The sequence below is a fragment of the Falco rusticolus genome, chromosome 9 (assembly GCF_015220075.1).
Source record: "Falco rusticolus isolate bFalRus1 chromosome 9, bFalRus1.pri, whole genome shotgun sequence".
Classification (NCBI taxonomy): Eukaryota; Metazoa; Chordata; class Aves; order Falconiformes; family Falconidae; genus Falco; species Falco rusticolus.
In genome coordinates, this window is record NC_051195.1 from 5,263,945 (window position 1) to 5,286,037 (window position 22,093).

The following is a 22,093-nucleotide window of genomic DNA, read 5'->3' on the forward strand; positions in this document are numbered from 1 at the left end:
ATATTTTTCTGCATGTTCAGAAGTCCTCATTGTGTATATGAAAGGAACTCAGTTCTGAAAGTGCTGGCTACTTGCCTATTGAGAGACCGTTTTCTGTCAGGTGGGGAGTGCGTTTTCCTTAGGATCCTTAGTGAAGTCACCTTGAGATATTTTATCTGTATAGTCCTCCAGTATTAGTAGCTCTACAGCTACTAAGACAAACAGAGAAAGAGTAGTTTCAGAAAGACATAAATCCAAATGATCTCGAAAGACAGAAGAATATATAAAAATGCTATTACTGCCTATTGAGACTGTACATATTTTTGATTTATATTTGAAAATATTTTATCAGAAGAAATGTTACACTGTACATTGCATGTTCTTTTGAACGTTAATATACCAACACAAATCAACATTTGAATGCTCTGATCTATGAAACAAGCTATTAGGAAACACTGGTTGGTTCTAGTTACCCAATGTATTAGTTATTGCACATAAACCAAATGTTTTTAGAGGATAATAAATGCCAAGATTTCAAAGCAGCTTAATAATGTCTCTAATATCAGATAATGAGAAATTCCCTCAATGCTGCTAAGCTGGATTTTGTTAATTATAGCAACCGATCTCACAACTGGCATATTTAACCAAAATAATGATTGTAAATCCTATTTGTTAGCCTGGCACTCCGGATTCACTATACGTTGAGGTCTCACTGTCTCTGGCGTGGGCTTGGAAAGAACTCTTGCTTCCTCTCACCTGTGCGTACTATCAACCACGCTACGTAACTCTAGACAGGCAGATCCAGAAGAGTAAGACTTCTGGCCACGTCCCCTCACCTGGACCTAGACCAAGGAGTTGCACTTCAGAGAAGACAACTCCTTGCAAAATGCGCGGCAACAACTGCCTTTCAGTACACCATAAAATGACAAATTGTGTGAAAATTCTTCGGGAATCGTACAATATATATTCATCTGCCCGTCAGCTCTCACTTGATTTGTGCCTCCACCAACAGTTTGCACAGTGACAGCGTAACAGGTAAATATTTATGAAGTATTTGTGGTAGCTGTTAACCACTTTCACGTAATTCTCTCTGGAGAAGATCTATCACATTGGTACACTGAATACATTCTGGGGTTAAGGAAGAACATTTATTCAGCTTTTGTGTATCCAGTAAGCAAGCTCAGTAAAGTCAGACAGCTGCTTTCAAAGTAACTGTGTTTCAAATCAAGCTTAGCTTGGTAGGAAGAACTTGAAATGTGTCTCTTACCAAAAGATTTCCAAATGGAAATGCAATAACATGTTAATTAGGAAATTCTTTACATAGCAAAAGGCTCCCAATGAACAATTACTTCGTATTTCACATAAGCCTTTTATAACACAATCTTTATATGGGGAAAAGAAAATATGGAAGAAAGAACAACAGCATAGAAAACGTCATATAAAATGTTGTATTTGAGTATTTCCCAAGTAGTGATTAAACCTTTCCATGGAAATCTGCCTCAGACCGTTATCACAAACAGAATAAAACTAAAGAAACCTGACAAACGATACAGTCATTCTCTCCCAGCACAAAAACTGCAAGATCTGGGAAAAAATTTAGATGACACATTAGAGAGTCATCACCCGATACAAGAGATGAGCATTGTATCAAGTCAAATATAAAATTCAGGCACTTTTTAATACATTCTCAATACAGGCTTTTCTTCTAACGGGGAAGCCCAGATGCAACGTTTGATACTGACGATGCTGTTGCAGGACGACAGACTAGACTGACTGGGCTGACTAAGGGCGTGTAAAGGGGAAACTCAGTAATATAAACACATATCGAGTATAAAGCAGCTTTAAGTCCCATCACCAGCACAGAAAGCCTCCCGGCACTCCCCACGCCACCTCTGCAGCCCTGCACCTACTGCTACAGCCAGCCACCATCAACAGCCCTGTGCCCACGATGCCAAATGTAGAAACGCAATTTATGACAATCCATAAATGCCTGTCCCAAACTCAACAGGAGGTGGGGAGTGCAGGCAGCTCTTAACAGCTCCTGGACAACGGCACAGCGCATCTCATCACTAAACCAACATCTGCGTTTAGTGCAGCAATGGAGTCCGGCTTAAGGAGATGAAATAACTCTTCCCAAAATCAGCGACCAGAATAGCTAATGCTCTCCACAGTGGCACGTGCCCTTTTAAAACATGATGAAAGAAACTCAGTGGTTGTAATTAATTTGTGCACATATTCCTCCACAGAATTCTGTGGACAAAATCCAATTACAATACACACATTTCTTTCAAAAGTTATTGCATACAGAATATAGCATATAGAACTGAGAGATGTGAAATATTTACAGCTGTAACATTAATTAAAGGCTTGACCTCGCTTTTCTGAGAACTGTTGAGTAGCTGATAAGGCTGTTCAGGTTGTTTTCTGGGCTAGGCCTCCAAGTTCAGACCGTAGGAAATAACACTATTTTGATTTTTTTCCTGATTAGGTTTTCAAATGGATACCTGACACAATTCTACACAGAGACAGTTCTTTTACATAATCCTGGATATCCAGCCCTTAACAGTCGTTTGAAAGCTCTGCACTTTCCTCCATAAAGGGTTTGCTTTTAGCTCTATATTAAGTCATTTAAGTATTGCCATACACTTCCTAGCCTCACGTAAAACTGCAGTAGACAAGCTAAGATAGCATCTCCAACTAGGAGACCTATTAAAACGTATGAATCAAAACCTGATCTCTGCTAACACTCATGTTAGCAAAGCAGGCTAAACTGCAGCAGCTAAGGACTGCCCCACATTAGCCCAACTCATCACGTTAATCAACGCTAACTCAACCATTTTGTAGTACGGTTATGACTATTTTAGACTTGCAGATAGACTGCATTGAGCAGAATAGCTGTAGTTAACTGCTGCGGTGTCTGTAGTCTTAATTCTAGTCTAACCATCTCCCTAGCCACTTCAGCTGAAAGAAAGCCTCAACCCACTTGAAATGCATTAATAATGATAACAACAATAATACTACTAAAGCAAACTTCAGAAATTATCTAGGCTACCCTCCTACTCTTGAATTTTTGAAAAATCTCAGAGCTGTTAAACTGATACGGGAGGGTTTTTTTTTATTGGCATTAGGAGAATTATCACATTAATTCTTTACCTGTCAACAGGCAAAGCATATATGTAGGGGGATTAATTCACTAAAGTAGTTACCTCCCTTTGAAAGGAGAAAACTTTCTAATAGTGCTTTTCCTCTTTGCTTGTTTCTTTGTATAAGGCACCGCAGTCTGCCTTAACAATCGTATTTGTTAAGTGTCACTTACCCTAGTTTTGCTAGAAAATCCTTTGGGAGCCTCAGCCTGTAACATTCTAAGCTCCACTCTAAGTGAATCATCAGTCACTAGCAAGCTTTAAAAACGTGATTCTTTTAAGTCAGTCAAAACCAGCAAACCAATCTGTCCCTCCCAAAAACACTTGAAACAAATTGCCAATTACAGCAATTATAATGATTTTTCACATATTAAGCCTTCCATCTCTTGATTCTTAGTTAATTAGTTCTCCAGTACTGAAGAGGTTTCTGCCATAAATAAAATGTGTAATTTTAAAGTAAACAGAGGGGTAAAAATGCAAATACTTCTCAACCTCCCCTCCCCCCGGAGAAAAACTTTGCTAGAGAACCACTAACTTCCGTGAGTGAGTTTTCTATGCTGCAAATTAACAGGCCCTCCCTAACTCCCAGGAAGGCTCTGAAGGATTAAAATTTGTAAAATGCACTGAACACAGAAAGGCCACCGTGAGGTAGTGTCACAGCATTTCTATTATCTAGCTTACATCTCTGTCTTTTTGCAGAACTACTAGAGCTTTTTTAACCCCATTTCACAAAGATTTCAACTCAACCTTTTATGAAAGGAGAACTATAAATAGCCTTGTAGATTAAAACCGTTAAAAGCTGAGAAGGCTGGAAAGGAAGGTAGATATTATCCAGCTTTCAGTACTACAAATTGGGGCTGGAAGGGCTTAATTACCAAGATATACTTAAGAACACACTAAGGGCTGCTATAAAAATTACTCCAATTACAGCAGCTCTACAGACATTACTCCACCTGGAAGAGAAGAAACCATCACTTCTCTTTCCACATACCTCTTCTGTACCCCATGCTAATAGAGGGCATCACGAACAAACAGAAGCTTTGTGCCATACAACAGTTCTGCTGCACACTGAGTCCTTTCTCTCAGGTGGCCTAACACCATTCACACCAGGTAGGCCAAGGATTTTGCTTCTTTTGTTTTCATTTTGAAATCTCAACGTGGAGATACGCTGCATGTATAACATAAGGCAACAAAATAATTTCAGCCAATGTGTTAGCTTAGAAGTCTCTAAGGCAGAAACCCAAAATTTGAATTTGAAGGTGGAATTCATGATTTTGCATGAATTACACACACACTGTCCCGAAATGGGGAATTCATAGTTTTGCTTATGATTTCATCTGTGATGATATATTCTTATTTATGATGTAATTATAAAAGCATTAACAACAAATGTGTAATTAACAATGAATGTTCAGGAAAATAATTTCCATTAACAGTCAATAAGTCCTTATGGTTTCAGTACTCCTGTGCTAAGCTTTTTGCAATGGTGCTCAACTGGATATTTGAAGTTCCTTCATATATTGTACCTGAAATCAGAAGAAAATAGGTCAGAATAAAACCACAGTGAGTACATGAGAGACCAAGATATTGTTTTAACAGTTCAGTTAAAATGCTCACAAATTATGAAGTGAAGCTTTACTAAGCAAGTTCTAGAAACAGAATTACAATAACATAGATAATATTATAATACAAAAATGTTCAGATTTAACAATCTGCAACAGTTAGACTTCTGCTGGTACAATATAATGATGTTTTCCTGAAAAGCAATTCCTAAATAACCAACAAACCCTAAGTATTTACAAATGCTATCAGCAATAGAAGTCAAAGAAAGGATAATATTGTTAGAGATGTCAGACTGTAAGGTCCAAGGATTATACTAGGAAACAACCAAGTCTTGAGAATAAAACTCAACATAGATTCAGATCTTAATGCCAAAGAGGGGATTTTCAGGTTTTTTGAGCTGGAATCTTGTTAATAGAATGGGACACAATGTCTGTATCTGTATTTTAAATGGTATTTAAGTAAACATTTTAGTTAGCCTTACATACAGATGTTTATACCTAAAGTTTAACCTTTTTACATCTGAGCCTTTGAATCAGTGTTGGTAAGTCTCAGGGAAAAAATATCTTAAATAAAAATAGCCACTCATTCATCCTCAAACTTTAATACCACTAATGCTATAAGAAATACTTGTTTAGAAACTGTCACTCACCTATCTTGCAGTCACGATAATACTTTTCTATTGGATAATTTTTTGTGAATCCAACACCACCCATCCATTCAATGCATTTACTAGTTGTCAGTGTTGCAACCTATGAAAATAGTTTCAGAGTTACAATTTCAGGACTCCACTTCCTGCAGATGGTAGTAAATTTTATTCTTTGTAGCTATTTAAAGAAAACCAAAACAGCAATAAAAGCAGTAAACTAGGACAAGTGGGAAGAAGATGACTGGTAATCTTGTATTCATCTTATGCAAGCCATTTTAGAATAAAAAGGACATTTTTCTAAATCAGAGAACATCAAGAATCCACTAAATACTGCAATAGTTCATATGCTGCCCTTTGAAAAAGACTAGCAGCGGTATACAAGACAGCAGTTACAAAGGGGCAGAAGCAATCCAGTTTTGAAACTTTTTAAGAGTCACAGTTGTGACCAGCAGAGTTGAAAGAGTCACAAATGAAGTCTCACCATGCCATTTCTGCAGCCACAAAAACAGAATTCTGAGAAAATGAAATCTCTCGAGATGAGTGAAAATATTAATTCGCTTTCTCCTTGGATGTTGTTGCTTGTTTTTCAAAATTTTATTTAAGGACATGAGCAGTTTATTCTTTGGTAGCCTACTTTACGTTCCATACATAGACTGAGAAGCAAGATAAAAGTACATCCACATATTTCACATCAAAATATGAATTAAAAGTAATATGTTCAGTAACAGAAGAACTTTCTACACAGCAGTGAAATAAATCCACTGAATAAAGGAACTGCAAGTTACCTCAGCAGCGTAGTACTTGGCCATGCTCGCCTCCTTTATGAATGGCCTTCCTGTTTCAGCAAGACGGGCTGCGTTGTAGGTCAGCAACCTTGCTGCCTCCAGCTGCGTGGCCACCTGAGCTATCTGATGTTGCATCCCCTGTAACGAGTACACCACAAGTCACCCAGAACCAGTATCTCGTACAGTATCTGTACTGTACAACGTACAGTTGTACGTGTAAAGTACAACTGGCATTTCTAGCAAGAACCATGCTCTTCACCAAGCAACATACCTACACTCTAAAGTAAAAATACAAAAATCCAGATGGACTAGTAATTCCACATTTCTCTGCGTCTATTGACACTGAAGCTGGGAAAACTTCTGGGCCCCCAAAGTCCTTTTAGGAACTGCACTCTCATCTTCTCCTTCCCTCTTCTTGGATTCAGGAGTACAGGGGAGCTTCTTGCCTGACTGGCTGGACAGAAGGGTTACTTATTGGCACCCACGAATATCAAGGAAAATTTCAGCCAAATCTTAACATTCTCCTCAGCACTGCAGGGACAAGGCTAGGTCAAAGCTGTATTTTTATTTTGCAGCTGTCTACTGAGAACATTCATACGTTAACAAGTCTAGGTCCCTGACGAGCTCAACAGAGAAAGACTTGAAAACAAGTACCTCCTAAAGTGGACAACTAGCAAGGTGACAACTATTTCTTCCCAGGTCCCATAGCTATGAGACAAGAGTTAGGAGCAGTATGGAAGTACGGACATGAGTGATGAACAGATTCAAGGGGAAGGAAAAAGGTGATGGAGCTTACACCTAAATGGTAGATATTACAGAAGAATGGGTTTATTTAAGGAGACCCAAACATTATGATGACTGAAAAATGAACATTTAGTAGTCTAACTTGCTCCTAAACCACAATGAAATCATTCATCCTACTTGAACATTAACTCTTCTTCCTAAAATTTGCAAAAAATGATGCAGGTTGAAATAACAAAATGATTTGGCAATTACAAATTCCATTTTCCATTCAAAAGATGCAGTTCCAATCACTTCCTAGATATCTGTGGGTGCATCCTAAAATTTGTATAAATTACGAGTAGTACTAATGTTCCTTCTCTTCAGCCAAGATGTAGGTTTCTTTTAACAAGAAAATTACTATAGTAATTACAATTATGTATCTTCCTTATTAAACTATACATCATTTTTGCAACAAAGAGTCTTTTTTGGTTTAAGATACAGATATTATCCTGAAAACGAAATGTCTTTGTATAGCACAGGAAATCCAATAACTCAATCAGTTTTCCTCATCTTCTTATAATTTCTAGTGTCTCCAGAAAAAGGCCTTCCCCTATGCCTCATGAAAGGGTATAAAAACTGGAATACATTCAACACAGTGATATCAAAATCAGAAAAGAAAGGAGTTCCATGTGCATTATTTTCAAAGGCTGTCAATATGCTATCAAGCAAAAGGAGTTATGTCAGTAATGTTTTGAAGTTTTCAATTATTTATATGGTACTTGCAAAGGCATATAGCACTGAACTCATGTATTTGATGTGGCAGATGAATGCTCATCCGAAATGCTTCTGAAAAATTCTCAGATATTGAGGAGGAGAGACATGGCACAAGGTGCAGTACAAATTATGCAAATCAGATTATTCGTTTTACTGACTTCATCTACAGTCATAAGTGCTACTTTCATGGAGGAAATTTCCTATGTGTACATTAACAAGTACCTGGAAATCGAATACGCTTTTCCCGAACTGGACTCTCTCCTTTGTATAGGGAACTGTATGGTCAAAACATCCCTGTGCCAGTCCTAACATCTGTAAGAAATAAGAAATATGTAACTAAAAATTAGTTAATTGAATGCACTTAATGGAGACCGTAACAGTTGATCTTCTGATTAGGCAGTTCACCCTTTGTAAAAAGCTTGTTATCAGGAGGAAAGTTAAGTTTTCTTACCTAGGGATTGCTAAAACTTACACAAAGCTAAAATATAATAAAGGTTCTATATAGAATCTCAAAAGCCAGAATTTTACAGTTACTAGATGTACCGAGGTGAGTTATGACAAAACAAAACAGAAGACGTTGAGGAATAAGCCTATTCCATTCATGAAAGAAACTTTATTAGTACAGGCAAATATTTGTGAAAACACCATCACTAATTTTTGAACAAAACTTAAGGGCCAACAGTGGTTGCATGAATATTAAGTGTTTCTTGGAAAATTCTTAATTACATGAGAAAATTACCGTAAGCTACAGATCTACATTACACTGTTAAAGGAAAAATAATTTGAATGATTATTCAAAGCTATTTCCATAATCAAAATAATTTTTCATTTTATAGAAGACACTGGACTGTCAGAATTAGGAATTTATTTCAGAAGTTAGAAAACTAGCGTAGTGGGAGGAGAGAGAACATTTCTTCCAGAATTTTCTAGAAAAAGCAACTCTGCAGAACAAGTTTAGAAGACCCACTGCTTTTTCACACACTCTCTTCACTCAGCAGTGAAGAGAGCAAAACATAATTTTTATCTTGGAGGATAACACACGGGAAAACTACACATGAACATTTATAAAGAAGTAACTCGCATCTATCCTAGTGTCTGATTTGTTAGCCTAAAGAAACATTATGAAATCTGGAAAGTAAGTTAATTTTACATTTTTTTAACTACTAAATTTTGAGGAGTGTATTGCATTCCAAACAAGACAGCAAAGAAAGGACCTTGACTTTCATATACCTTGGCATATATAGCTATTAGGAAATAAGATCAGTTGGTTTCATTATATAACTACCATCCATCTGAATGCATTGTTTCTACCTAATTTCTTTCCTACAAAAAACAAAGATAGGAAATTAAGATTAGGGAAAGCATCAGATAAGTAAAAGAAAAAAACAAGGGGGGGGGAAATGAATGGCGTGAAGAACTATCAAGAAGCAAGGCAGCAGTATATGGTAAAATTGGAATCTTGTAAAGTCAGGAAGGGATTCCACAATGTGGCGGTCAGCGGCCACATCAAGTGGCTTAGTCAAACTACTTGTAACGATGTACAAGAGATAGGTATTTTTTGATTGACCTGCATATTAAGCTGAAAGCCAAGGGCCCCAGGAAGACAAAAACATGATTCTGACTGGGTTCAGATATCTACTCCATCATTTAAGGTTTTAGAAAAAAACCACACAATACATAAATAACATGAGAAAATAACACAGTCTGCTGCTAATCAGCTGTATTACCAGATTTGTTGCCTTCTTATATAAACTCATATAGATGAACCACGTATATCAACTACAGCACCCAGAACAATATACGCAGCTACCTTGCACTAAAACTATCTGAGACTGTTCTCACAGCCACAATTCCATTTTATGAAATGTTCGTTATCTTTTAAAACTAAATTCAGTATTACAGGGCTTTAGAACTGCTGTTCTTGTCCATTCGAGTACATTTCTCTTAATCTGGAGATGCCAACAAAGTAGTAACTAAGATATAACAACTACCTGATATTAACTTCAGGTTATAAGTGTAACTTGGAGTAATTAAGAGTAAAATCCAGACCATATATTTTACTGCCAGTGCCTCTACTTTATCCATATCTCTGGGAACAATGGGGCCCACAGGCCCAGTTTTTTAAATGCCGTATCAGACAAAGTTCAGCCACAGGTAATCTTGAGTAATGATACAAAAGCCAATCCATTTATCAGCATAGTGTTTTTCATGAGGACAATTACTTCTGGTCTGCCTGCAAACTAGGGCAAAAGGTAAGGCAGACTGGTAGTACAGACATATTACATCATATACAGCACAACTACACCCACAACAAAGTAGAATCAAAGAAAAGATTACTTTCAGAAGTAAATTAAAAATATAAAAACTTGCCATAAGTAATTTTATTTTAGGGCTGACCCTGATTTCCACTGAAATCAACAGCAATCTGAGATCCAAATTGAGTTTACAACAAAATACAACATTTTGAAATAACTCCAAGGCCAATAAATGTTTTCCCCCAAGATGCCATAAAGTTCAATTTTCAAACGCAACAACAAACTAGGACACTTCTGCTATAAAAATATCACATTTATTTTAAAAGTAAGTTGACTTTTAAAAATAAGTTGTTGGGAAAGCATCAGTTAATGTAAGGTCGCATTTGGCAATCCCATACAATCACAATTGGAAACATTAGTATTATACATTTCAGTGTGTTATATTTTCCAAAGCTAGTTTTCTTTGTAAAATAAATTTGCATAATGGAAGATAAAATTGTTGATATATTTCATCAGCAATAAGTTAACCACCAAAGACAAACTAATTGCTATTTAATATTTTCTAAATCTACTGCTTATGTCACCAAAGGAGAATTCTACCATTTACAGTTGGTTTAGTATTTTGCTGTAACTTAGCTACAGGAATAGTGACATCTAGTGGCAATTCAGTTTTTAATAAAGTATTTTCTAAAGTTTATTCTTACTAACTTTAAATATTCTGTAAATTTCAATTCAAATTCAAAGTGACGTACTGGTTATATTCAGTATTAAACAAAATCACCCACCTGTGCAGCAATACCTATCCTGCCAGTATTTAGCATTCCAATTGCATACTTATAGCCTTGTCCAACCTGTCCCAGGATATTGGTCTCAGGAACCTAAAGAATGAAACAACTCAATTATTCCTGTTCTTTTCTGGTTTGCAACTGCTAGTAGGGTTCACAGGTGAAACAGTGTACGTGTTTTATTTAATGTTCCTCATAAACTTTATGACATAATGTTATGCCTCATAAAGGTATAAAATATAAGCCAGACATTTGATTCCTAGAATATCTGATCAGAACATTTCCTGATACATGTCATTACAAACTGATGACTGAGAAAAAAACGTATCAAAATTTAAGAAATCCAACCCTCCTCAAGACATCCGTGAAAGAACAGGGAGGAAAAAGTTAAAATAGGTCAAAAAATCAATACTGTACACAAATTATGCTTCAATAGCCAAACAACTTACAATACCTTAACATTTTCAAATGTCACTGGGCAGGTAGAAGATGCTCTGATTCCAAGCTTGTCCTCCTTCTTCCCTACATGTAGGCCCTCTGTGTTGCGATCTACTATGAAGCATGTAATTCCCCTGTATCCCTAGGATGAATTACAAAATATTCAAGGACTGTTTTTTATACTAACGACACCAAATGCTGGTCTAAATATCTCATTCCAATACTGAAATTTTACACTTGTTTAATACTGTATTACGAAATAAAACACTGGCACCACCACCTGTTCCCGATATCCCTGCTAATTTTGGTTTAACAGAGGCCAGAGATACCTTTCTATTAAAATATTCCGTGTGGAAAACATAATCAGAAAAACCTTAAAAGTTCTCTTGGTAAGACAAGAGGGCTGGTATTACGTACATGAAACAGGACTGTGGTGCCTCTCTATACTGGAAATCACTGGGAAAGCAGGTTATTGCTGTGAAGTTACTGCTTGCTGTTGGAACATATGTCAACAGCCAAACAACAGACTGCAAGAAGATATTGGGTATCTTCAGACTATAGTGGTCAAATGAATAATGGCTCTAAACCCATCTGTCAGATGATTCTATAGGATGCAAGACTTCACTTAAGCCTAATTTTTTCTGCTACTCTTCTCATATAAGCCTGCATATATACTCTTCCTTTTAAAGGTGTCCAAAGTAAGAGCCCTGGCTGATGAGGCTGGCGTCTCTGGGAACTATGTGTGAATATTGGAAGAGCTGCACAATTGTAAGCATTGTAACAGACCTAATTTAACACCCAGAATCGGTGCACACATTCTCCTTGTGATTCCAGGTTGCAGAATGTTGGTATGTATTTCCTCACTTTAGAGGTAGTGGAAATATAACCAATAAAGTAGTCTGAAATCATTATGACGCTATCAAAAAGTTATCAAAAAGCCCAGAGTTGATTTGGTATTCAGATAACAATCTGGACAGGACACTAATGCATGTGACGACACATAGATTGTACAGCTAATCTAAATATTAGCTTCTCTTATATACAGGCTTACGATCTTCACGTTTGATACCTTAAACTAGATTCTTGAAGAACAGAATAGTGATTCCTGATAGCTGTCACTTTTTCCTTTGTGTAATTCCTATTCCCAGTTCTCTCTCCATCACTCATTCTTGCTTCCTCAGCGTTTCCCCCAGCCAGAACCACAGCAGTGTCTCTTAAGCAACATACTACAAGGTCCATGAGACAGAAATGTGAGATGTTCCTGGCCATGTTTCCATCTCTTTCTGTCCCTAACATCCACAGCACCTCCTCTCACTTAAGAGAGTGACACTGAGAGGTAGAAAGAGTCTTGTGGCTCTTCTGGAAGAGTTGCCTCTTATGAAAGAGCAGGCTGCTGTGTCAACCTCACCTTAATGACAGCCCACCTCAATAAATGGGAGCCACTGGTGCAAAGGGTCCATTTCAGTACACAGTTCTACACTGGTCTGTTTTCTTATTTATACTGATGCCAACTGTTATTTAATCTTTGAGCAACACTGACTTTTAATCTTCTCGAATATTTAAAAGCAAACTTCTAACTTTAAGCAGACAATAAATTAAATATTTTTAAAATGTTACATTAAACCAGAAACAACTCCAGATTATATGGCGATGTACAGCAGTTAACAAATATAGAAACCAGCTTACTGAATATATTTTCAATGTATATAGTACTCTCAAAACCACCCACCAGCTTGTGAAGAAATTAATAAAAATTAAGAAAGTGACATGATGTTCAACTGCTCAATACAATTGCAGAAACCTCCCTTTTCTTATTTAGTCAAAACATGAAAATTCAATTTTTAAAATAAGTACCTTCAAGTTAATTTTTTAAGAAGGAGATACTGGAAGATGTTTAAAAAATAAGTACATTTTTTTAAACAATGTAGTTTTGTATTTGATTATTACTCTACCATACTGGTACAGTACATTTTAAAGTCTGCAGCTGACTTTTATCAATCTACATCCAAATTGGTGACAAAACTTGAAAAAAGGATATTCAGCTATGTATTTTTTTACCTGAACACACTTTCCTACAGTATACTTGTTAGGTTTTTCAGCGCATGTAGCCCAGGCTCTATTTTGCATTTTAACACCAACTTGTCCATTAAGCCAGAAGGGTTGGAAAGGCTTAGACTTGCGTGTTCTTGCGCTACTGAGAATAATATCAATGCATGCTGTGCTCTTCACCTAAGCAATTATCATTCTGACATTTTTATTTTCCCTGGTGGAAGAAATTTATTCAATCGCTCAGCAAGTTCTCAATTTTTCTTGGGAAATATTTTTGAAGGTTTGCTGTCAGCTAGGAAAAGGTGCAAAGAATATTAACCTTTAACATCAGATTATTAATACAAAATCCATAGTTTCATGTACCATCAGCTGTCACTGAAATGCAACTAACTTTAGCAACTTACTAAGGATGGATCTGTATTTGCCATCACAAAGAAAACTCCTGCATGTTCTGCTAAGCTAATCCACATCTTTGAGCCGTTGATAATATAGTAGTCTCCTTTCTTTTCAGCGCGAGTCTTCAAAGAAAAAGCATCACTGCCAGACCCAGCCTCCGAAAGACAGAAACTGCCTATCTGTCAATTGAAGGGAAAAATTAATTTTTACTGAACACATAGGCCCAACATATAACAAATTCTGCAATGAAAATAGCTATAAACAAGCACTCAGTTTAACCTATTGCATCCAAGTAGCTAAGTTTCAGATAAGGAGATTAAGAATAGAACTATGTAATTACGTGTCTCTCAAAGTCAACTGCTTTAAAGTTCTGTTCCACAGTAAATTAAATTTTAATGAAGCTAATAAACGCCTTTCCACTTTTACCTCTCAGCTACTGATGACAGGACGCATCTATATCACCACAGATCTCAGCTCTAACCAGTGTTTCAAAGTTCACATGTAAAGATACTTTCCAGTGCTGTAGTCACAAAAAAACACACCCCAGTAACGTTACTTTGGTAGTAAAAACTACATTATAGTTTAGTAAAGTAAGACTTTCACTCACTGTATCTTTAGCCACTCTGGGCAAGTAAGTTCTCTTTTGTTCTTCTGTTCCGTATGTGGTAAACAACTTATTTGTTAGTGTATTTTGGAGTTCACATAGAAGAGCTACAGCTGGATCAACTTTGGCCAATTCTTCCACCACCAATATGACTGAAAAAAATGAAGCTCCAGTTCCTCCATATTCTTCCCCAAGCTCAATACTCATCAGCTGAAATGTAAAAGATGGAAATATATAGACCTGTTAGTTCCTGTCAACAACTTGTTAGTCCAAGCTGACACTTAAGAGATTAAAATAAAAACCACAGAATATAAGTATTTCCAGATCCTTTCCCAGACCTGTTTTCTTTCAATACCCTGAAAAAAAATGACAATTCTTCACAGAATCGTAGAATCATTTAGGTTGGAGATCATAAGGTTTAAAATCATTGAGTCCAACCACCAACCCAGCACTGCCCAGCCCACCGCTAACCCGTGTCCCTAACTGCCACACCTACACCCCTTTTAGACACCTCCAGGGCTGGTGACCCCACCAGCTCCCTGGGCAGCCTGTGCCAGGGCTTGCCCACCCTTTTGGTGAAGAAGAACTTTCCCTGCCACCCAACCTAACCCTCCCCTGGCGCAACTCGAGGCCGTTCCCTCTTGTCCTGTGGCTGGTTCCCTGGGAGCAGAGACCGACCCCCCCTGCCCACAGCCCCTGCCAGGGAGCTGAGAGCCATCAGGGCCCCCCGAGCCCCCTTTTCTGCAGGCTGAGCCCCCCCAGCTCCCCCAGCCGCTGCCCACCAGCCCTGTGCCCCAGCCCCCTGCCCAGCCCCCTGCCCGGCTCTGGACACGCTGCGGCCCCTCAGGGTCTGTCTGGGAGTGAGGGGCCCAGAGCTGAGCCCGGCTTCGAGGGGCGGCCTGGCCAGTGCCCAGCGCAGGGGGACGGGCGCTGCCCTGGCCCTGCTGGCCACGCTGCTTCGGCTACCAGCCAGGGTGCTGCTGGCCTTCTCGGCCCCCTGGGCACACGGGGGGCTCATGCCCAGCCGCTGCTGCCCAGCCCCCCAGCCCCAGCCCGCGGCTGCCGGGGGCGGCTGTGCCCCACGGGCAGGGCCCGGCACGGACCCGGGGTGACCCTCACACCGGTGGCCTCGGCCCCTCGGCCCGGCCTGCCCAGGTCCCTCTGCAGCCCCCTGCCCCCTGGCAGGTCAGCGCTCCCCCCGGCTGCGTGTGGGCCGGAACCTGACTGAGGGGGCACTCGATCCCCTCACCCGGGTCATCGATCAGGAGATTAAACAGAGCCGGCCCCAGCGCCGAGCCCTGGGGAGCACCACGTGTGACGGCCGCCGGCGGGGGGTGACTCCTGTCACCACCACGCTCTGGGCCTGGCCACCCACCAGGCTTGTACCCAGTGAGGGGGACACCTGCCCCCGCCAGGAGCAGCCAGCTCCTCCAGGAGATGCGGTGGGGAATGGTCAATGGCTTGGCTCACGCCTCGGCAGACAACATGCACATTAACGCAAGAAATAACTAACATTCATTATACGCGCCAATCATCACCCTAATGTAATTAAATTTTCCAGAACAACTGCAATCTCAACAGAAGTCTATTATTTGCTGTTGACATTATATGAAATGACATTCTAAACACAGACAAGCTTTAGGTTTGATAGCAGGAAAGGCTAAAATCGAATCCAGGAACGAACACCACAATAGCTGTTACACAAGTCCTCGTGAGACTGCCCACCAAGGACACAGGACTCCCGATACCTTTTTCCAGCAACACTTATCTGAGTCATGGTGGTTCTAACATTCTATGCAATTATGCTTATCCAGTTAAAAAAATCCAAATAGTGAGGTGAGGGGGAGTCAAGGAACTCAAAGGTAAGATGAAGAATGTGGTATGTAAGAAGGAGAGATGGAAGCAGTATTACAGTAAAAGATGGAGAGTGATAATGCAGTGGAAAAGAAGAGAAAGTTACCTTGCTGTTGATAAATCAGAAGTTTTTAATGATTCACTAGTTCACATGAATTATATCTCTCAATCTTTTAAGCTAAAAATCTGAAAAGTGCACAGCTAGAGACTAACAAAATTGTATCACTTTCTGAATAAAAAAATAAGTAAAAGTGTGCAGACCCCTTGTTCAAACAATCCTCGTATTACAGAGTCTTCCATTTTTGAATTCTCATCCATTTTTTGCACCAGAGGTGCAACTTGCTCCTGAGCAAATTTTGCCACTGTAAAGAGGACAAGAAAGAAAGCATGTAAGTATTGTAACACTTTCTTTGAAGATCAATATAACAGTAATGTGGTACTTTTGACAGGTTATGTATGTATTCCCTGACTCTCCCAGACAAGTTAATAAAAAGAAAGTTGCCCAATTGAAACAAGATGACCTACCTGCCACAAGACTCAATTATAATTACATTCTGAACTTAGCTATAACTCTCTACATCAAAGCAAATACTTCCTATAAATTCAGAAACTTTGAAAGCATCTCAGCAACACTTATGTAACATTGGTTGACCAAAAAAATTATGCAAATTATTTCAAATACATCCCTTATTTGGTTAGCTGTATTGTATTTCTGTAAATTAAACCTGCATTTTGGTAAGATGGTCTCAGGCTTTAATGCATGTTATTTTGAGTGAACAAAATCCTGAGACTGCTTTGTTTAATCAGGGCCTTTTGTAAGCTCTCTCCCAGATGTGCAGGTCCTCACTCTTTCACCTTTGCTCTGAGGATCCCTTCTGAAACACTGTCTTCTTTGCGCAGGCCTGGCTGCATTGCAGACACTCACACCACATCTGTCACCATTCTGGGTATACTTGAAATCTCTCACAACCAGCTGGAGCAGTTAACTGGAGCTGAACTAAACACTTCAGAAAGGGCACGAGTCAATGCCAGGCAACTTCTGTGACAGCAACAGTTTTAAACAGTTAACATTTATTTATGCAGAGTACACTCCACTGTGGTACGTGGAACTGTGCTATGGTAACATGAAAAAAGAACATTACATTTTTCTCTTGTGAATTAAAGCAGTTTTAAAATTAAGCACAATCCCACAAAATAATCTCAACATTTAACTAGAAATAAGTAAAGAAACTTCTAAGCCAAACTTTCCCTTCTAGTTAAGTATTTCTGAATTTTAACTACACAGAAAATAGGTACCCATATTTTTCAGCATTGTTTCCTCTTCGGTGAATGTCTGAAGCGGAGCACAGACAACTCCATCACTGGCTAGATTTGGCATCAGTTCCGATTTGGAGGATCTAAAGACATGTGGATAAGCCCGCCAAGGAGCCAAGTACGCTGGCATATTTCTTTTCAGCTGCTGATAATAAATACAGAACATGCAAACAGTTAATAGAATTTGTATTTGTATACAGACAGCAGTACAAAATTTTACGTAGTGTTTTTATTCAGTAAATGATCAGGAAATGTAACTTACATTCAATTTCTAGTTTGAAAGGTTTTGAGAAGATTTACATCCCCCACCCCTCCCGCAGTGTCCTAAAACATAATATCCTTTAATTACACTTTTAACCCCACGCAATTTTCTTTCTAAGTTTGCTAACACAATGCTGCTCTACAAAGTATTCAAACATTAATTTTAGTCAATTTTGGCATTTACACCAAATAAATCCTGCTGATAGTGTTTATTTTTATAGATGATTTTGCAAGTCCATTGCAATGCTCATGTAGTAAGCATCTATTTTGACAGAATACCTTAATTAACAAATACAAGAGTAAATGTGAAATAGACATACAGATGTTTTTCATAGAAGACCTGTCAACTTTATCTTAAGGTTTCTACCTGGCTTTCTAGAGACCAGCAACTCTTGTTTCTAAAGCTATCTGACAGCACTTTATCTGGATTATTGGTAATGTTGTGAAAGGGCAGAACTTCTAACAGCACTGTGGATTTTTGTGTTCAAACTCCACTACTTAATGATTTTCAGAAGGAGCAGACATTTGATAGACGAAGCCCTGGTATTTGCATGCCTCTGTATAGTTAATTTCTACACAGTTAAGTTTAAATCCTATAGTTAGTATGTTAATAATACCATGTAACTAATACCTAATGTGTTTTATTTGGCTGACTTATTTAAAAAGTACAGGAAGGAACTAAAATTAACCCCTTCCCATTTATCCATGGTATACAACAATTTCAAATGAGATCAAGAAGCACTGGTTATCCAACCAAGAGAGCAGAGGTATTAGAGTGTTTTACTATAGGGGGAATGGTGTTAAGCTCATGTGGCAAAAGTCACAAAAATGAACAGGACAGTGGCTTTGGCAGCAAGCTACATATAGTTGATTGTCAGAATGGTAGACATAGATAATGTGACAGGTAATTAGTTTTGTACCTTGGAGACCTATGAACTACTTTGTGTTCAAAGACTTAATGAAGTAGGTAACAGCAGGCTTCAGAAAGGAACGTTTGGTTTGAAAGTTAATACACTTTCCAATGACACACTAATTTCTTAGGATTTAAAAAAAAGTTAGCATAATAAATATGATCTGGCTTAAAAAGCAACAGGCTAACACAGTAGCTCAACTGCTGCAAAATGTATTCCTGAAAAGCAGTATTCAAAAAAGAAGCAAGTTCAACTCAACTGACTGATCTCCAAAGAGACAAGACAGAAAATGGCTTTGCTCTCATGGCTCCCTAAACCCAGCTTACTCTGTGGCTAACATCTACAGATCAGATCTTTGCTGCAGATTTCTGTCACTTCTGCTATGTTAGTCTAAATTGTGGAGATATTAATGTCTCACCAAGACAACTGCTGACAGAAACCTCCAGCAGACACACAGCTGTGCCATAAAAATAACGTATACATGAGCATATGCCTGCCAACATCCATTTTTGCCAACATGCATTCTTAACCCCAAAGCGAGGAGACCGACTGACTATGCCGTAACCAGACTGCTATTTGGCTCACAGAACGCAGGACAATTTTGCAATGCACACTGTGATAGCAGCATTCCTCAAAAAATGGCAGAAACTTCAGGGTCAGGAAGTAAAAATTCCTTTGATCCTTCTAATAATTCACTCTCTTTCATGTTGGCTTTCAACACTTGTCATCTGCCTGGCTGAAGAACTGATGTAAAACAGATCTACGGACTCTTTTTTTGTCTTAGAGACAAGATGCATAAGTCTATTATGGGAAGGAAAACTCCAACTTTAGCACAACCAGTCATGCATGACAACAAAAAACACAGTAAGAAGTGGTAATACAGAAAATATTGCTGTGAACATTCAATGTTCATTCACATTCGACACCCCTGGTCACATAAACCAAACACTGACTAGTGGGGCTGATTCATGAATACAAAGATTGGATGACCAGCAATAGCTGCAACACTTTCAAATGAAGACGAAGTTACTGGCATGACCATAGGCTTCACAGAAAAACAGAGCAAGCTACTCTATTATAGATAAAAACCAAGGCAACCATGTTCTGGAAGCTGTCAAGTCAGGAAAAGATTATTTGCAGAACATCCAACTATGGTAGGGTCACTCAACACCCAGGTGCGCAAACATCCACCTGTGTAAGTCTATATCCTTAGCAAGGTCCGATAAGGAAAAACCTAAGTATGCACACACACATATATTTAACATGGTATGCTTCCTGAGTAGTTATAGGATTAGAAATCACACATATTTCCTGCTTCTTCCACTACTTTATTTCCAAGTACAAAGAAAAAAGCATTCTTCTGTTATGGTAGCTTAACCGAAGATGAATCACTGAGAATATTTTACTGGTACTGACCAAGAGCCATCGGGAAAAAATGCACAGTGCCTTCTTAGGAATACAAATCTTTTTGAAAATCTGCAGGTAGGTACAGTCAGTAGGCAATAAGCCAGTACTGCTGAAACAACTAGTATTACTCTGGGATTACCTCTACTTTTGTTTGATGGCACCTGATGCTTGGGTGTAGAATTATCAACCCCACAGGTGAACATATCACGAAACTCATGCAGAGCACTCTGCTTCACGCAAAGCAAGAAGTACAGATCTTGTAGACCACAAAAAATACACTGATTTTTCTCAGATGCTTTCATGAAAACGGGAAGCCAGACAAACTTGATTAAAAGCAGCCCAGCAAGGTCAAACACAAGCGCATGGGGCTGTATCGGCAGAGGTGACCTGCCAAATGCCTGGCTAGCAAGTAGAAGCTTTGAAACACAGTAAACAACTTAGTGTTTGTTACAGGTTACGGCCACTACAGCAGGCCTGTTCTTGGCAACATGCCAAAGGTTCTGAGAAAGTTACCACTCACGGGAACCATCCCTTAGTAGAAACCACCCCAAGCCTTCCCCTCTCCCCACAGCTTTCACGTGGAGGCTCTTCCACTGAAATCAACTCACTTGAGAGCAGCAGGGAAAGGCATCCTACTGCAGCAAGAGAAACAAAGGCAGCCCTCAGTGTACATACAGAACAAAAGCAGTATTTATCACAAGGTTACCTTGAAAAGTCTTACAACCAGTAGGATGGTCCCAAGGGATGAGAGCTGTACTGGCAACACCCACGGACACAGCAGCAACCCACAGGTATGCCAGACTAATAGCATGGTGTAGAAATTATGTTTTATTTCAACACCTACATTTTTAAAAAATCAACTCACTACATTATTGTTTACATTTTTATTCTTAGAAGTCATACATATTACTAACTTACAGATAGCTTTTTAAAGTATGTGTATTACTCAAATCTTTTGATACTGCTTCCCTTCCCTTATTTTCTGTAGGTAAGGTAAAGATGTCCACTGCTACAAGATTCATACTACTTACCCTACTGAACACAAGTATTTGAAAATTGGTTTCTGGGTTGCTGATAACATTGATTTTTCTGCTTATCTCAATTCTTACCTCTACCTCAGCTCTTTAAAGATCAGTTATTTCAGCTTCCTTGTTTGTTTTATACAATCTGAAACAAGACTTTAAATGCTGGTAGACCTGGCAGCAGCATTAAGATAAAGCCCAAAGCAATATATTTTCCAAAGCTCACTCTGCCTTCCTTGATGACTTCCACTCCTGTATCTGTTCTAGCTGGTTTCCAGCCAGCTCCTGTTTCTAAGCTGAGAAGCTTCATCACAGGAAGCTTGCTTGCTCTCATTTATGGGGTTGATTTTCTTTATTTGCTGTCACCACACACACACAAGCTGCCATGAGAAGGTCCCAGACAGTTTGTTTTCTCAGTCTACACAGTAGAAGCTCATGCATGGCACGAACCCTGGTATCCTGCTTCTTTCCTTCGCCTTTTGATTATCCCTGTGGCGCCACAAGCTTGCTTAGGTAAGTAAAGCAGACGTGAAAGCACCACAGCTGCTGGAGCCGTGCTGTCTCCTCACAGGCGTGTCAGCTGCTCCAACTACAAGCCGCTTCACAAGACTAGCAAGAGCTTCTCTTAGCAAGGCGTTACCTGACAGCACCCCTCCATGCAAAGAACCGGCAAGGCAAAGGAGCCGAGCGCCTGCAAACCCACCCTCAGGCCCCTGCAGAGCTGCACCTGAACCGGCCGCCTGCGCCCCGCCAGCTCCGAGCCCCCGCGCTCAGCTCCCGCCGGGAGCCGCCCCCGGCCGGCCGCGGCAGCCCTTCCCCACCGGTGGCACCGGGGAGCCGCGTACCGGGCCGGCGGGGCCCCCTCAGCAGCCTGCGGCGAGGGGCAGGGAGAGGCCAGGCGCGGGCCCGCCGCGCACGGCACATCCCCCGCTCACCCCTCCCTCAGGCACCCGCGGAAGCGTCAGAGGAGGCCGGCACCCCGGTTAGGAGAGGAGGGCCCACCCCTCTCCCGCGCTCAGGCGCCCCGCTTCACCTTCGCGCAGCTCCTCAACCAGCCGCCCGCCGCCGCCATGTTAGCGCCCGCCGCGGGCCGGCCCCGCCCTGATGCGCGCGCCGCGCCGCTGAGCGGCGGGCCACGCCCCCGGCGTGGTCTCGCGAGACTGCGGTGGGCCGGGCCGAGCCGC

General features: G+C 39.9%; 1 protein-coding gene across 2 annotated transcripts; it reads right to left on the minus strand.

Moving 5' to 3' along the window:
- Nucleotides 1–1,108: 1,108 nt before the first annotated feature.
- On the minus strand, nucleotides 1,109–22,038 carry ACADSB (acyl-CoA dehydrogenase short/branched chain). 2 transcript variants are annotated; one of them, XM_037399569.1, is made up of 11 exons: nucleotides 21,943–22,038; nucleotides 17,291–17,450; nucleotides 16,256–16,356; nucleotides 14,144–14,350; nucleotides 13,545–13,715; nucleotides 11,108–11,233; nucleotides 10,654–10,746; nucleotides 7,836–7,925; nucleotides 6,117–6,254; nucleotides 5,335–5,434; nucleotides 1,109–4,648 (listed from the first exon to the last, which is right to left on the minus strand). In XM_037399569.1, exons 1-11 carry the CDS (start codon nucleotides 21,979–21,981, stop codon nucleotides 4,578–4,580), a joined length of 1,296 nt encoding a protein of 431 aa, XP_037255466.1. In that variant the 5' UTR covers nucleotides 21,982–22,038; the 3' UTR covers nucleotides 1,109–4,577. The 2 variants fall into 2 exon arrangements, with proteins under 2 accessions (XP_037255466.1, XP_037255465.1); XM_037399568.1 differs by having other exon boundaries at nucleotides 17,291–17,453; nucleotides 21,943–22,006.
- Between the last annotated feature and the right edge of the window lie 55 nt (nucleotides 22,039–22,093).